Genomic DNA, 16,405 nt, shown 5'->3' on the forward strand with positions numbered 1-16,405 from the left:
ATAGTGAAAAAATAAACCGGAGCCTGTAACTTAACTATACGCGACGCTTATTGTGTTATATAGATAGAGGAGTTTCACAGCTCATCGTGGGAGACGATTCTGTCCATCGCCTCGTTGACAGCTTGCTGGATGTCGCTGATAACTGACACTGACGCTGATGCTGATGCCGATACCGATGCTGACGGTTCCACAAGGGTTGAGGATGCAGCCGTGGTGGCCAGAAATGGCGCATTCAGTACGAGGCTGTGTGCCTGGGGAGAGGAGGAGGCTGCGTAGCTTTTGACTAGCCCCATGGTGGCCAGTATGCCCTTGAAAAATTTAAATAGAAGCCAGAGGCCAACTTTCACCGGTAGCTTGAAAATGCGGCGCCATAGTACCCATGAGACGCAGCACGCGAGGAATCCAAGCGATAAATACACGTCTCGTTTCTCCTGGTGAGAGGCATTTTCCAGGACTTTCACCAAGTCGGCCGTTCTCTTGAAAACGGTTTCAAACTGGGTATATTTGTCGTCAATTTGCGTAAGCGAGTGCGTTTGGGCTCTCAATTCGTCCAGGTTTAGGTCGCTCTGTAGGATGCCCGACTGCAGGATTTGGTTGCCCCTCACCAGGTTGTTAGTCAATTGCTTTGTCTTACTCAAGAGTTTATCTCTCGCACTGGCGTTTTCCATCGAGCCCGTCGATGACGATGCTCCATGATGCGACTTGTCGTAATCTACCGAATGAAATCTTATATCGCGGTCTCTTTCTTCGTCATTCCAGGCTAGATCGCGCTTGTGGTGTTGTCGTAGGATTTCTTTGGTTTTCAGACGGTAGCAATAGAACCAGTCTATGAATTGCAGGACGGAATCCAGCTCTTCCGTCAACTGAACATATAGGTCCGCGTTCATCTCTTTGTCCAAATGCACAACGTTCAGTTTATCGCATTGGTCGTATTTGGAGCTCTTCTCCCATTGCAATTTTAATTCAGGGTACGTATATGTCATTTCAACAATACTGCACCTGAGGACCGATTCAAAGTCTAACAGTTTGTCTTGTATGGCCTCCAGCAAAACACCGAACCCATCCTCCTCCTCTTCTTCCTCTTCATCGCTGTCGTCGTTGTGTACAAGGCCGCCCTCGCTGGCCAGCTTGCTCTCTCCGGATTCCTTTTTATGGGAGATAAAACTCAACTTTTGCAAATGATCTAGTAGTGCATCTTGTGAAATTGCCAAATCCTCCAAAAATGTCATGGACATTACTTCTCAAAGTACTTATCGTGTTGCGTCCTCTGGTAGCATAGTGTGCCGCTCAAGTTAGCTTCTGCACAGTTCTTATTTCTGTTGGTGTGTTTTTTCCAACTGCGTAAACGGTTTTTTCCTAATTCACTAGGCTTTTAATTTACCCGGACAGCGCTGGAACTTTGATCAATACATCAAATGCGATTACGATGATGTGGAGGAGTGTGCTTTGCCGAATATAGGACCAGATTTGGTTGCTCCAAGTGCATTTTGTTTTGTTTATTTCTTGATAAACTTTTCACTCGAGCCCTGTTCCATTATTTTTTGGATTGGAACTATGTGCGGCGTTAGCAGAATAAAACCGTATACTCCTGCACTGGAGCTGATGTGGTATGCATGCTACACGTAAACAAGCACTGGCAACGGAAACTATACGCCCAAGTATCGTGTAAAATAAGTGGCATCAGAGCCTTCCTAGGAAAAACGGCGATAGGCTGTAATTTTACGTACCGCGTTCTACTCTTTTAAGCACAGAGATTTCATATTCAAGTTTTTCTTTACATTTTACATTTTGTTCCTCTATTGAGAAATTGAATGAAACAAAAATCTTGTGCTGGCCTTCTGCAACAAGACTGTAAGAAGACTCTAAACAGAGAAAGCTCAACCTATAAACAGCCCATATAGTTTCTTGCACGACGTGCAGAAGCTTTCAATTTGCCCATTTGCTCCCATTGTTCTTGATCTTTCCCTTACTGGCTAATTCCAAAGGTCTCATCGCTTCTTGGGGGAAAACAATGCACGTAATATAAAAAAAAAAGTCAATCATTACACGGTAGTCTAGAAAGCCTCGGCGCAGTCACCAAACTATCTGCATATCCACAAGGTCTTGATGAGACAAGAAGCATCCTGTGAATTTTCTTCTGACGACGATGATGACGATATTCTCTTAGAATTAGGAACAAGGCCTCCAAGGTTCACCCAGGTACCGTCATCATCAGTAGCGCTGGAAACGCAACTGCCTGCCGCCCTCAGCGCTCCCAACTCTACATCCAATAAAAAGAGTGATAATGAGAACGTGCTGATGAACCAGCTGAATAAGGCTCAAGGTGAGGCAAGCATGCTTCGTGATAAAATGAATTTCTTGAAAATTGAAAGAGAAAAGGAGAAGAACTCTCAAGTCATCAAAGCAAGTGAATTGCAGGCCAAACATCTTCAAGAATTGGCCAAACTAAAGCAGGAATTACAGAAGCTAGAGGACGAAAAGAAGTTTTTACAAATGGAAGCGAGAGGGAAGTCTAAGAAGGAGGTCACGGCGACCGCAAACGCACCATCAACAGCATCGCCTGCGAATACAAAAACCATAACACCAGATTCTTCATCAGTTGCAATAGAAGCAAAAACACAGTCGCCGCGCTTAAAAAAACGTAGGATTAACGATAGTTTGCCAAAAAAAAATATAGTACCTTTGAATCCCAATAGGATTATCCCCGATGAAACAAGTTTATTTCTCGAATCTCTGTTGCTTCACCAAATAATAGGTGCAAACTTAAGCACAGTGGAAATATTAAACAGGTTGAAACTTGAACATATCAATGAGTTCAATTTCAAGAATTTTGTCATATCTAAGGGCTCCCCCATAGGGAAGTCAATAGTTTTTTTGCTCTTACGATGTAAAAAAACCTTGACACTCGACAGATTCATAGACACCTTACTAGAAGACATAGCCGTGCTCATTAAGGAAATATCATTGCACCCCCATGAGTCAAAATTGGCTGTCCCATTTTTGGTTGCGTTAATGCACCAGATTATACAGTTCCGTCCCAGTGCTACTCATAATTTAGCTTTGAAGGATTGTTTCCTCTTTATTTGCGACCTAATAAAGATCTATCATCATGTATTGAAAATACCAATACATGAGCCAAACATGGATCTGCATGTAGGGCCTCAAATCTTCCAATACGAGCTAATAGAGTATCTGGTTATTTCATATTCATTTGATCTCCTAGAAACTATTGTAAGAGTTTTACAATCGCACCCTAAGCAGACCTATATGGAGTTTTTCGATGAAAATATACTGAGGTCATTCGAATTTGTTTACAAATTAGCATTAACCATCTCATACAAACCCATGATAAATGTAATATTCAGTGCAGTTGGAGTGCTCAATGTTGTCACTAATATCACTTTAAATATGGAGAACCCGTCAGACCTCAAGTCTTTAATAAGCAGCAGCTGGTGGAGAGACTGTATTACAAGATTATATTCTCTTTTGGAAAAAGAGGTCAAGAGCGGCGACGCATACGATGAAAAAGTCGATAATACAACTCTTCATATGTCTAAATTTCACAACTTCTTTGGATTAGTCCGAAATATTGGCGACAATGAACTGGGAGGATTAATATCAAAGTTGATCTATGATGACCGGTTGCAAAGTATACCGAGAGTAATCTCTAAAGAAGACATACTAGTAGACAACGACAAATTTGTCGCACCTATAATAAATTACAAATTAGAAAGATGGTTCTTAAAATTAAAGGACGAGATATTGAATATCTTTGAAAACCTTTTAATGATATATGGGGATGATACAAACATAATAAATGGAGAAATGCTCATACACACCTCTGAATTCTTATCAAGGGAACAGGCATTGATGGCGGAAAGATATGTGGGGCAAGATTCTCCGAACCTGGACCTTAGATGCCATCTTATTGAACATACTTTGACAATAATTTACAGGCTATGGAAAGACCATTTTAAACAGCTGCGTGAAGAACAAATCAAGCAGGTAGAAAGCCAACTGATCATGTCATTATGGAGATTTCTAGTATGTAAAACTGAGAACGTGACAGCGAACGAAAGAGAAATGAGAGATCATCGACATCTTATAGATAGTTTGCATGACCTAACAATAAAGGATCAAGCTTCTTATTACGAAGACGCTTTTGAGGAGTTACCAGAATACATTGAAGAAGAATTGAAGGTGGAGTTGAATAATAGGACTGCAAGAATAATGCAAGTGAAATACGATGAAAAATTTCAAGAGATGGCGAGGAGTATTCTTGAATCAAAATCGTTTGATTTAACCACATTAGAGGAGGCGGATTCACTATATATTTCGATGGGACTGTGATTACGATACGCCAAAAAAGAGAAATATGCTAAAATGCTATGAGATGAGAACCTTATGCTTAATATTAACTATATATAAATTATATTATTTTTCCTTTTAGGAAAGAACAAAACTTATAGAAAATATCAACTTTAAGCGGAAGACTCAGCAGAACCTGTTTGGAAACCATTCTTGAATCTTCTAGAGACATGTTTCAAATATCTCATTCTACCAGTACCAGTAGTGTGTCTTCTCTTAGCCTTGGCAGCCCAGTTGTGAGATCTAGTCTTAGCGGATGGGTAACCACAAGAGGAACAGGTCTTCTTTTGAACATGGAAAGAACGACGACCACATCTGTTACACAAAGTGTGAGACTTGTTGTGACGCTTACCGAATGAAGGAGTACCCTCTATTTAAAAAAGGAAAACATAAGAGTTAATTATTGTTAGTAACACATCGAAATTCGAAAAATGTTGGTTGGTTTCAACAACTACTTTAATCATTAATGGTCTGAAAACGTGCACAGAATTTTCGAAAAAGGAAATGGAAACATAATGTTGTATTATATTCTAGTTAAAGAATTGTATTCTCGTCCTTCAGTTTCATCACTTCATAGCTCTTTATGCACTCATCTTATGCGTCACCTTTTTTGACTTCTCAATAAAATACTTTGAGCAAAATTCTTTGCCGCTTCAAATACGATTCGTTGACCTATTCGGAACAGTGAATAACGTGGATTTTTAGTTCTTTTAGTCTCTTTTTGGTCGGCATGTATATGGGGGGAAAATTTCTCTAGTGCTTCCTTTCACGCATTTCTTTGAATTGGACCGGATGTAATTGAACGTTGCCTCAACAATTGATTATTGATGTACATACTACCCATCTTTACTTATATATTCGTTTACCTCTTTGTATATTGTTTGAATACACTAGTATTCTTTCGTCCCCATTTTCTATAATATCCTATGCGCATTATTCCTGCCATGTTCAATCTAACATCTTCCTTGGAAAACTGCATGAAGTTTTTCGATAGTAATATTCGAGGTGTACGGGGTAATAGTGGATTGAAATATTTTAAGTACAGCCTGGGAATGTACGGCTTTTTTATGTATAAATATGTACAGGTGTTTAAATTAAAAAAAAACTGGTAGTACAAACGCGATACTATTTTTGATTTAATTTTCGCGTTTGTTTTTGTTTTAGAAGAATAGGTAAACATGGAGATTGTTTTACGAACGAGAGAAAGTATACTTCTGCCTCACACGGAGAAAGTTAAAGTTTTTCTTCCTCATTTTCTCATCACCAACACAACTAGCAACGGAAAGCAATATATAGACGTTATTTTTTATGATTATTATTCGACGCAATACATATTCAGTTTTTTTTTCTTCTTGTGTAAACTTTTGTGATATATTCCCAGCAGTTCGGTTATGTCACACTTCTTCCCACCATCATCACCTGTTGCTGCTAAAACCCTAGGAAGTCCACAGAAAGAACTAGGAACGCTTGAGAGTTCTTCTGTGTTAACCCTAGGAAGAAAACGGTTTAACCACGAAATAGAAGAGTACCCCACACCGGATCCGTCATCAAGTATCGGAAGACAGTCGTCGCCTGTGAAAGATACAACTTCAAAGTTAGATGACGCCAACTCTACTTATGCTCTCTCATCCCCTTTAAAACAGGAAAAAATTGTTGCAAAACCTATCAAGATCGAATTGGATATATCAGATCCCTCTCGTTTAGCTATAGGTAGAAAGAGATCCGTTTGTAATGTTCTCTTGCCATGCAGGAAAAACATCTCCAGGCAACACGCCTTTATTTCATATGTCGCTGGCAAAAATGAAATAAAATTGGAATGCAACGGAACCAATGGATTGTTCGTCCATTTACCTTGCTCCATGGACTTGCACTTGATAAAACCTTTCCCGACAAGGAACTTTTACAAGCTAATGACAGAAGATCCCACGACTTTGCAGAATGAGAAGGGATCCTTCACAAAGACTCTTCAAAAGAACCATGAATTCATTAGTTTTGCCTTGGTGAAAGGTGAAGCTGTGACATTTCCGTACATCAAAGGGACTTTAATAAACTTTACGGGCGCTACAGTTTGCCTCTCGTTGAAAGAAGTGTTACATTCTCTCGATCATTGTAGCAATAATTTTGATGAGGAAAACTCAACAGAAACAGAAGACGAATTGTCTTTACTATCAACGAAGAGTGACGATTTCCCTTGGCCGGCGGAGACCCCTTCGATGAGACTTATTCCCGTTGCGCATTCTCCTCGTACAGAACAGATTTCCAAACCGCCACTTACTGTGTCTTCACTATCCGCGAGAAACTCCCCCATTACTCACAAAACAACACCACAATCCTCTTTTGTTATTCATCAACCTTCTACCCCAAAGAAACTAAAGGGCAAGTTGATTTCATTGAAAAATGACACTATTCAGGAGACGCCCCTTCCTAAAGATAAAGGGATTGGACCGTTAAATACTAATAGTAAGTGTGAAAGTACTTTGGAAGGCCAATCCTCTGAAGCGGCTGAAAGAAGAATCGGGGAGCCAGTTTTAGCAATTATAGATGAAACTCCTTCACATAAACGTCGAAGGGCATTGTTGAATGGCAGTTCCGAAATTTTCGAATTGCTCACGGGAAAAGGAATTCGATGTGATGAATTAGTTCATGTATTGTGCAATCATCTTGCATTCTCCAATCTTCAACAAACTCCCCTATCCCAATTACAGAACATCAATTCAAACACCTCTCAATTAAGCAAAGATGAGTTGAGGGAAGTATTGAAGACTATTTCTTGTATTGGTATCATTGTACGTGCAGGAAAAGACGCCTCTGGTAAAGACCTGGAGGATGAATACTACTATGATATTGAAAACGATGATAACGGTGAAAGAAAGATTTTATATAACTCCTTGAAAGGCCGAAGTCGATTAAGATCATGTAGGAAAAAACATAAGCAGTACTTTTGGAAAAAACCGAACAAATGACTCATAGACACTTCACCGATTTCTATTCATATCCCATGGCATAATACTATCTCAACATCCAAAACTAGTCCGCCAGTTGATTTTTTAAAAACATAAAATATATGTTTATATACTTTCCGTTGAGGGAAGTTAATACGTAATCTACATACTATAGATTATTATGCCTAGATTTTAATTTTTTTTTTTTTTTTCGTTAAGTTTAAGAATGTTTAAAACTTTTTTAAAATTGTATCATTTTCTAATAATTACATGACTCGAGTTGAGCGAATCAAACGATAAGGCATCGTCTTCTTAATAGAGGGAGGGAGGATTGGCCCAAAACAGAGAATAAGATAGAAAGAATCAAAAATATTGGAAGAAGCATTTATTACCTAAACACTTAAAACTCCAATTTCTTTGGTTTTTCCCAAGAGTATTCTTGGTTCGTGAAATGACCATAAGATGCGGTTGGCAAGTAGATTGGCCTAGCCAAGTCCAATTCTCTCACTAAAACACCTGGTCTTAAGTCGAAGTTCTTCTTGATGATTGCAATAATTTCGTCATCAGATTTAGTAGCTGTACCATAAGTGTCCACGTGTAAAGACAATGGTTCAGCAATACCGATAGCATAAGAGAATTGGACTTGAACTCTCTTACACAAACCGGCAGCAACTAAAGATTTGGCGACCCATCTAGCAGCGTAGGCAGCAGAACGGTCGACCTTAGAGTAGTCCTTACCAGAAAAGGCACCACCACCAACGGATGAGGCACCACCATAAGCATCGACAATAATCTTTCTACCTGTCAAACCAGCATCACCTTGAGGACCACCGATAACAAATCTACCGGATGGTTGAATGAAATATTTGGTGTTTTCATCTAACATGTCCTTTGGAATAACCTTTTCAACAATGTCACTTTGTAGTTGAGTTCTCAAGTCAGCGGTGGAAACTTCATCAGCGTGTTGGGCAGAGATAACGACGGTGTCTATTCTCTTTGGGACCCATCTACCGTTGTCATCTTCATATTCAACGGTGACTTGGGTCTTTGTGTCTGGTCTCAACCATGGGATGGAACCGTCTCTTCTAGCGTCTGCCATGGCCATGTTCAATTTGTGGGCCAAAAGAATGGTCAATGGCAAACCCTCAGGAGTTTCATCCGTAGCATAACCAAACATGATACCTTGGTCACCAGCACCTAGGTCTTCCAAATTCTTTTCGTAATGTAGACCTTGAGCGATATCTGGCGATTGTTGCTCGATGGCAACTAAAACATTACAAGTCTTGTAGTCGAAACCCTTGGCAGAATCATCATAACCAATCTTCTTGATGGTGTCTCTGACGATTTTTTGGTAGTCTAGGTTAGCCTTGGTGGTAATTTCACCGAAAACCATGATCATACCAGTCTTGGCAGCGGTCTCACAAGCAACCTTGGAGTATGGATCTTGTTCCAGACAAGCATCCAAGATGGCATCAGAGACCTGATCGCAGATCTTGTCTGGGTGACCTTCCCCGACGGATTCAGAAGTGAATAAAAAGGTTTTGCTCTTTGACATGATTGTTTTGGTATATTATAGTATATAGTTGATATAGTGGAAACTATTAAGTTTTTCAAGTTCCCTTAAGGTAGGACATGGGAAGTAAAGATAAGATTTTCGAGAAGATTCTGTTGAAAACACAGATCGTGCCTCCTTCTTATACGCCCAAGACAACAGATGGCTACCAAAAGAAAATTAAGATATTCTTGCATATGAAGATTAGATGTCGTTTACAAGAGCTATTTCGAAAATTTCATCGGTACTTTGGCCTCGCTCATATTCTGGCGTGGACCCATCGGTGGAAATACGCCACAGTTTCCCAAATCGAATTCAGTCACGTGGGCGGCAATATAACAATTGAGTCAACTAGTGCTACCGGCTGGGTCACATGTGAAAATGCTAACATGTTTTGGTGCATTTCAATCAGATAGCTATGCATAATGTCTTAGTTTGAGTTATATAAAGGAATGCAAATTGCTAGTGCACTTTTCCGTCTATAGAGGGGAACAATTTAATTCTTCCGATTGTCGAACTCGGGCCTTGACAACTTTTTTTTTTGGCTCTTCAATCCTTTTTAGCATGTCTTTCTAGGCTGTCAGCTAAACACTGACTGGTGAAGGAAGAATGTCTCTTTTCGGCACGTTGGCGAATGTCCATTTCCAACAACCATAAATTACCAGAAACGCTAGCACAGCACCTGAGACAACATCGTACCAATGATGCCTGTGATCAACGACTCTTGAGACCATCACCACTAGCGCGAGTAAAGGGCACCAAATGTAACTTCTTGTACTGCGAGTGGTGAATGCCCTCTGCCAAAGATACGTAAAGCCCATGCTACTTACTATAAAACTTGAATGTCCACTCGGCGTGCTTTTTAATCCTTCATAAAGAACCCATTTGTTTGTTTGCTTACAGATATCCAACCCAAAAACTAAAGAATCCGAGTCACTTATCTTTTGAAGGTCAGGTATACATCTGTCAACAAAATCTGGTCTCAAATTTCCAATAATCAACTTTAAGGCGCCCGTTAGGGCGGCATTAATGCTTACTATTAACATCAAACACAGAAGACTAGTGTGCATAAAGTGAAAATCCTTTGAGATACCGTCTGGCCTCTCTCTTATCCAGGTTACTCTATTCTTTTTCAGTAGGTCCTTGTCGAACATACAGGTCCAAAACACCACCAAGTTACTCAGCCCAACACTCAAAATCAAGCAACCCAGGGGGCCTACCAGTTCGTTAGCCACGTAGCTTTTTGATATACTAGGATTGTCAAGACTAAATTGGACATTCTGGCTCCTAGGCACCAGTGATATCTCTGAATAAAGGAATAATATCGTACAGAGGCCTACTATCATATACTGAAAGTAGAACAACCTGAAATACTCCCTATGTTTCTCATCCGCCATGGCAGAAATCATCTTCGGTAGTTTATTACGTTTCACCTCAGGCATTGACCTGGTAGTCGATCAGGTCTGGAAGAGGTAAAGTTGGTTCCAAATAATGGCTTTTTTCTCGTTCCCTTAAAGTTTACGTACTAAATTCACGTGGCAACTAGAGGAAAGAAAAAAATTTCTGACGCGTGAGCAACACTCAAAATCCACAAGTCTTATGCGCAGAGGCGGGATGGATAGGAATAATAATCACAGAAGAAAGAGATCAATTGAATGAAACACGCATAAAAATTTTAAAGGTTGACTAGTTCTATATTAGTTTTTTTTTATATAAATAAGTGTGGAAAAATAATTGGAACCGGCTGCTAGAATGTAAAATAGGAGTAGCGACAATACTATAGTAAAAGATTTCTTCCAGCAACAAATATTAAATTTGAGAGTGTAGATTAACGAATATAAACAAACTTTCTTTGAATTACTGTGAGATTCATGCTTAGAACGTATTTGAGTTTTTTTTATCAAAACTAAACTGGCTGTATTTTTGAACATTTCACTCTACTTCTTCCTGTATAGTAATCCTATTAATCAAGAATAAAAACAAAAGAAAATTTTAATTACAAAAAAATTAGCATCAAATAAGATTGGCAGAAAGATAAAAACGAACGGAAACGATTAAACAGGACAAAATAAAATTTAACAAAAAATGGTAAAATAATTGATTTTTCTTTTGGAGAATTTATTGTTACAACAGGGGGGGGATGATGGAGTATTCAATGAAATAATTCATGAACTAATTCTTTATAAACAGCAATCTGAAATTTGTCGAGTTGAACTTCGTTTAATGGAGGTGCAAAGTTCATTCTATTGTTTGTCCTATTTTGTGAGAACTCATTAACATTCATTAGGTCTTCAGTGTTGTAATTCTTCACTATGTCTTGATATAATTTCAGCTCTTTTTGTTGGTGATCGTAGTACTTCGTATCAATAGACAAATTGTTTGGGATCGCACATAACCAAATCCTTGTCTTATAATACTTGAACAACTCTTTTATCAAGTCTCTAAAATCATTTCTCTCCTCACAAACATAGTAGAACGTTAATTTTTTTCTATCAAATTGAAACTCCGCATTGAGGATTTTGATGTTCAACTTTGGCTTAGAGTGATTTGCAGTATTTGAAAAATTACTGTCATTATTATTTTGGGGTTTCAAATTATCATTCAGAGCCTGTAACTTTGTTTGGGCAATATGTAAGGCTTTTAGTTCATCTTCAAATTTGTTGTGCAAATTCGTCGTTACTTCCCACGGAGTGGCAAACCTTAAGACTTGCTTAGATGGTATAATCAATTCAGTCAACTCAACAACGTCATATAGTTTAGGATTTAGTCTTTTCTTTTGGCCTCTTTTTGAGTCAACTAACATTTGAATAAACTCATCGTTACGATAGTGCTGCGACTCGCTCGTAATTAAAGAGTCAAAATGAATTTTCTTCTTGAGAAAGTTTATAAATAACGCCAAATTCAAATCAACACTTGGTTCAACAACCAAAACCAAGTCCCTTCCACGGTCACCATCAATGATAACTAAGTCACCTCTTTTCATTAACAAGTTGGTAGATTGAGGAGTGGATAGTAATTCTAGTTTTCCATTTTTCAAAGCGACCAACACCAGTGGTGTATAGGGTAAGAATGAATTGTTACCATTTCTAGATGATAAATCTGTAGTAAAAGACCCCTTTCTTCTGTTTTTACTGTTTCCATTATTGGTCATAACCCCATTATTCGTTTCTGGATCATTAACATAGTTCAAGTTACAGCTCCTTAGAACATCTAAAAAGTTCAATAGAGACTGATACTTATTACCTTCTTCATCAATTAAACTCATATTCTTGCCGTCATAGCTTTCATTAGAATCATGCAATTTCAACATTTTCTTGATATTGTCTGTGAATTCAAAAACTGCAGAGCTAGAAAAATAGCCACTACCGCAGTCACTGTATAAATCGTGCAAAGTCTTAGAGGAAGTCAAGTGTTTGCCTTGGATTAGAACTAAGCCGTTGTCCAATGAAACGCTCTCCTCATTGGCGTTATCTTTCTGGAAGTTATTCGCATCTGTTGAAGAGGGAACAGAGCTGCTTCTTTGCAGTCCAACAAGCTGAGTATCATCGATGCGTTCCCCATTCAAAGGATTGGTTACATTGGAATTTCTTGGTTGTTGTTGGAAGGTGGGAGGGTTTGGGTTGAAGTTTGCCACAGGTTGTGTGTTCCGGCGATACTGTTGGGTTGATATCATGTTAGGGTAGTTACTATTGTTGTTGATGTTGCCATTATTGACATCATTATCGTAGGAGTATGGAGGGGGAGGTACACTATTCCTAAAATCGGAAACGCCTTCCGGGGTTAAATGAGCAGAGTTCATATCATAACTGAACCTGCTATTAAATAGATTGAAAGCTTGATGTGGTTGCCGATGTGGTTGCGCTGCGTGCTCATGCTGAACCTGAGGGATTTGATGGTTGATTAACGTGTCTGATATATAGGATGATCTCCTAATGGAAGATCCGGGATGTAATGATTGTTGCCAATTGAATGGTGACTGTTGTTGGTTGTTAATGTTAGAGGGATTACCGGCACTATGAGATGGGGCAGCAAAGCCTTTCCCACCGTTCGAAGTAAGACCTGTATTTGCCTTATTCATTAAACGCATATAGTTTACGTCTCTTCCATTTTCCAGCAGCTCATTTCCATTTGAGCGAAATGAATTCCCATTAAACTGTGGAAACAACTGTTGTTGAGCTTGATACCCCATGAGAGTCGGATCTAAATGATTGTCACCGGATGAAGCAGGTGGAGTGGCCATCGGCTCTGAATTAGAAGATGACATTTGAAAAGAAGTTAAAGTTCTGGGAGGCTGTTCTTGGAGGAATCCATTTTGGTGGGAAAACGGTTGTTGCTGTTGATGTGGTGGTGGCGGTGGTGGTAAATACGAAAACCTATTAACAAAATCAATATCGTCAAAAGTCCTTCTATTTTCCATGCCATTTCCACTGCTTTTTATTGAATTTCTCAAGTTATTCAAACCAGCGAGCGGATCAACTGTACCGTTTCCTGAGTTATCGGACTTATCATTCAATTTACGGGGTAAATCTGATAGTGATTTTCCACTGTTGTTCTTAAACAGTAAGTCGTCATAGTAGTTTTTTAAATCCACATTATCGGAAATACTTGTTGTACTGTTAATAGTTGGGAGGTCCATTGTTCGTGACCGATTTTTATCAATAGTATATCAAATAACTGTTTTTTCTGGCTTATTTTCCTAGGGTCGGCTCTCTCTTCTCTAACTATTTTGAACTTTTTAATATGGCCTATTCTTTTCTATATATGTTGCTTACTATATCAAAGAACGCTCGAACTTATGCTACCTTTATTCCGACTGCCACAAGTAAAGAAGAATAAAAATTTCAGCTCTTGATTATCCGTAAATCCTTCTCCTTATCCTTTTTTTATTTTTTTGCTTTGTTCCTTTAACTGAAACACGGATCCGTAAAGTTATCCAACACGATTAGGGGAAGGATTCGTCTCCAAAAAACTGTAACGACCTAATTCAATATAAACCTACGGCAGTCAAAAAAATTATTCATTTTCATACTCGGAGGGAGTGGTCGACCCAATGGAAAGCTAGCCGATACTTTTTTCCTTCCAGCTTTGCGGGTTTTCTTTTTGCGGCGTTGCGAACGGCTGTGGAAAAAAAAAAAGCAATAAGGGGGCAATGAAAGGATGTTCAGTTTGGTCACATGAGCAACCAGTAGAAGACGCCATCGATCGCACACATAATGAAGATATAGATTGCGATTACTTTAGACTTGTTTTGGTGAGTTACCACGGGCTGGACGACAGCAGAAGGGCTTGGCTCCTTGGTAGGGAATGGTAATGCCGTTGTAGTAGCTAGCTTGGCACCGTCACTTGTTACTTCTGGTACTTCAAATACAACACCAAGCCCCTTCATCATGTGCCAGTCTACATGGCAGTGTAGAAGCCACTTTCCTGGCAGCTCGGTCTTTATTCTCAGAACCGCGTAGGAATTACCTGCAATGTTAATGCTATCTCTTACCATTGGCGCCCGTCCTGTTCGGGTCCAATGACGTAAATCATCCTGGTACCGGTTCCACGCCTTGCCCTCTTGCACATCTCTGTGAAGTTGGCCCTCACCTCCAGTGCCAAGAGAGATTATCTGAAAATGATGACCATGCATGTGCCATGGATGTCTCATATGGTCAAGTGCGTTGATTATCACATCATATGTCTTGTCGATTTCGGGTAGTTTTACTGGCTCTTTCATATAATCACCGAGCGTCCGATCGTTTACCTTATACACCCCAGTTCCAAACTTTTGTTTCGTCTTTTCGTCCTTGTAATAGGCATAATTGAACTCAAAAAGCGCATCAGAGCTAGGCTCGATATTCAACTTTTTACTCTCCAGTTGTATTGGTTCCAGATCACGATATAATTCCGCCTTAGTGAAACCAGGCAGACTCCCGATGGGAATGTCACTGAAACTCTTAGAGGGATCCAAATTACTGCAATCTTTACAAAACCACCACTGTTTTTTTATATAACCCATCATTTTATTACAGCCATTTATCATACGAATGGTATTCGTGTTGGCCTCCAGTTTCACTAAAATTGTATACCTTTGTCCAACCGCTAAAGTCAACGTTTCTACAATGAACGGTTTAACTAGAATACCGTCAGTTTCTAGAATAATTAATTTATATCCATCGAGGTGAACGACTTGGGTACCGGACATGCCTACGTTTATTATTCTTAATCGTAGATATTTAGTGTCAGTCCCCAATTTGATGGCTTCGCTATTAGAAGATTTTCCATTTATCAATGAACCATCAAGCTTGGGATCAGTGCCTCCGGTAGGTGACAAAACTCTATCTTTCAAAATGTCCAAATTCCAATCGGCATACCAATCACTTAAAGTTATAACTTCTTCTTGCACTTCATGTTTTGCGAATTTCTTGCCGTTTGTCTGCTTTTCCATCGCGACAATAGGGTTGAGTAATATCTCGACTTCACTCACAGAGTTAACGGTCTCCTCTATATGATTATTGTATTCGTCGCATTCGATTATCATGACACCCCTCAAGCCATCACCATATTGTACCGATGAATGCGAATGGTACCAATAAGTACCACAGGTTGATTTATCAATGGTGAAATTGTACCAATAACTTTCCCCGTGACGAATGGTAGGCTGTGTTAATTCAGGGATCCCATCGAATTTGTTAGGTAAAGGTACAACCCCATGGAAATGTAAAGCTGTGGAACAATAATCTTTCCAAACAACACCGTCATTACCGGCTTCTTCTCTTGAACATATCCTGTTGGTTAACTTCAAATTGAGCGTATCACCAGCTCGAACCCGAATTTCTGGGCCAAACGTACCATTGTTGTCATTTATAGAGATGAACCTTCTCTTATCTGGGGCGTATTTGCTAGCTACATTAAAGTACATCACATGTGTTTTGCTTTCGCCAGCGGCCGTTATCAATTTGAACAATGCCAACATTGTTATTGATACCCGAAGCATTTTCAGGAAGATTCTCGTCATTTTTAAACAGCTTTCCTCGAGTTTCTACTATATTATCAAACAACTTTGTTTAACCGCCCAAGATATGGTACTTTATGAATTAGAACCTTTATATGGGCCCCATTACGATGTATATGCGTCTCTCTCTTCGATATTCTCCGAAAAAGGAAACCGACGCCGAAAAATTAATGGTTGCTAAGAGATTCGAACTCTTGCATCTTACGATACCTGAGTATTCCCACAGTTGACTGCGGTCAAGAAGTTTTCTTGAATCAGGCGCCTTAGACCGCTCGGCCAAACAACCAATAAATTGCTGAAAATGTTTCATTATTATAGATCCATATAATACCGTTATTTCATTCTTTCCACGACAAAACCTGCTGCCAGAAATTGTTTTGCTGAAGATATGTTGGAACAAGTAGGTTCATCATTATTCACATTGTTGGAACAATAATCAACTATCCATCAATTACTAGTACAGCTGATTAATACATTCAATCATGTTGGAACAAGTAGGTTCATCATTATTCACATAACTAGTCATCATTACCATCTGAAGTACTC

The 16,405-nt window shown here is 39.2% G+C and overlaps 7 protein-coding genes and 1 non-coding gene across 8 annotated transcripts; 2 read left to right on the forward strand and 6 right to left on the reverse strand.

Annotated features, from left to right (window-relative positions):
- Positions 1–74: 74 nt before the first annotated feature.
- SEC20 (Sec20p) lies at positions 75–1,235 on the reverse strand (the record flags this gene model as incomplete). Its single annotated transcript, XM_056227279.1, has 1 exon — positions 75–1,235. One exon carries the CDS (start codon positions 1,233–1,235, stop codon positions 75–77), a length of 1,161 nt encoding a protein of 386 aa, XP_056087116.1.
- Positions 1,236–2,106: 871 nt separating this feature from the next.
- LCD1 (Lcd1p) lies at positions 2,107–4,350 on the forward strand (the record flags this gene model as incomplete). The annotated part of the gene is made up of 1 exon (XM_056227280.1): positions 2,107–4,350. The coding sequence occupies one exon, from the start codon at positions 2,107–2,109 to the stop codon at positions 4,348–4,350; it is 2,244 nt and encodes a 747-aa protein (XP_056087117.1).
- A 1,409-nt stretch (positions 4,351–5,759) lies between these two features.
- Positions 5,760–7,331, forward strand: PLM2 (Plm2p; the record flags this gene model as incomplete). The annotated part of the gene is made up of 1 exon (XM_056227281.1): positions 5,760–7,331. The coding sequence occupies one exon, from the start codon at positions 5,760–5,762 to the stop codon at positions 7,329–7,331; it is 1,572 nt and encodes a 523-aa protein (XP_056087118.1).
- A 379-nt stretch (positions 7,332–7,710) lies between these two features.
- On the reverse strand, positions 7,711–8,865 carry SAM2 (methionine adenosyltransferase SAM2; the record flags this gene model as incomplete). The annotated part of the gene is made up of 1 exon (XM_056227283.1): positions 7,711–8,865. One exon carries the CDS (start codon positions 8,863–8,865, stop codon positions 7,711–7,713), a length of 1,155 nt encoding a protein of 384 aa, XP_056087119.1.
- A 581-nt stretch (positions 8,866–9,446) lies between these two features.
- On the reverse strand, positions 9,447–10,271 carry LPP1 (phosphatidate phosphatase LPP1; the record flags this gene model as incomplete). Its single annotated transcript, XM_056227284.1, has 1 exon — positions 9,447–10,271. One exon carries the CDS (start codon positions 10,269–10,271, stop codon positions 9,447–9,449), a length of 825 nt encoding a protein of 274 aa, XP_056087120.1.
- A 743-nt stretch (positions 10,272–11,014) lies between these two features.
- On the reverse strand, positions 11,015–13,498 carry PSP1 (Psp1p; the record flags this gene model as incomplete). Its single annotated transcript, XM_056227285.1, has 1 exon — positions 11,015–13,498. One exon carries the CDS (start codon positions 13,496–13,498, stop codon positions 11,015–11,017), a length of 2,484 nt encoding a protein of 827 aa, XP_056087121.1.
- A 534-nt stretch (positions 13,499–14,032) lies between these two features.
- GMC1 (putative oxidoreductase) lies at positions 14,033–15,862 on the reverse strand (the record flags this gene model as incomplete). Its single annotated transcript, XM_056227286.1, has 1 exon — positions 14,033–15,862. The coding sequence occupies one exon, from the start codon at positions 15,860–15,862 to the stop codon at positions 14,033–14,035; it is 1,830 nt and encodes a 609-aa protein (XP_056087122.1).
- A 168-nt stretch (positions 15,863–16,030) lies between these two features.
- Positions 16,031–16,145, reverse strand: Skdi_4.trna26L. Its single transcript has 2 exons — positions 16,108–16,145; positions 16,031–16,074 (listed from the first exon to the last, which is right to left on the reverse strand). It is a non-coding gene; the product is annotated as a tRNA-Leu (tRNA).
- Between the last annotated feature and the right edge of the window lie 260 nt (positions 16,146–16,405).

This window comes from Saccharomyces kudriavzevii (genome assembly GCF_947243775.1).
Source record: "Saccharomyces kudriavzevii IFO 1802 strain IFO1802 genome assembly, chromosome: 4".
Taxonomy (NCBI): Eukaryota; Fungi; Ascomycota; class Saccharomycetes; order Saccharomycetales; family Saccharomycetaceae; genus Saccharomyces; species Saccharomyces kudriavzevii.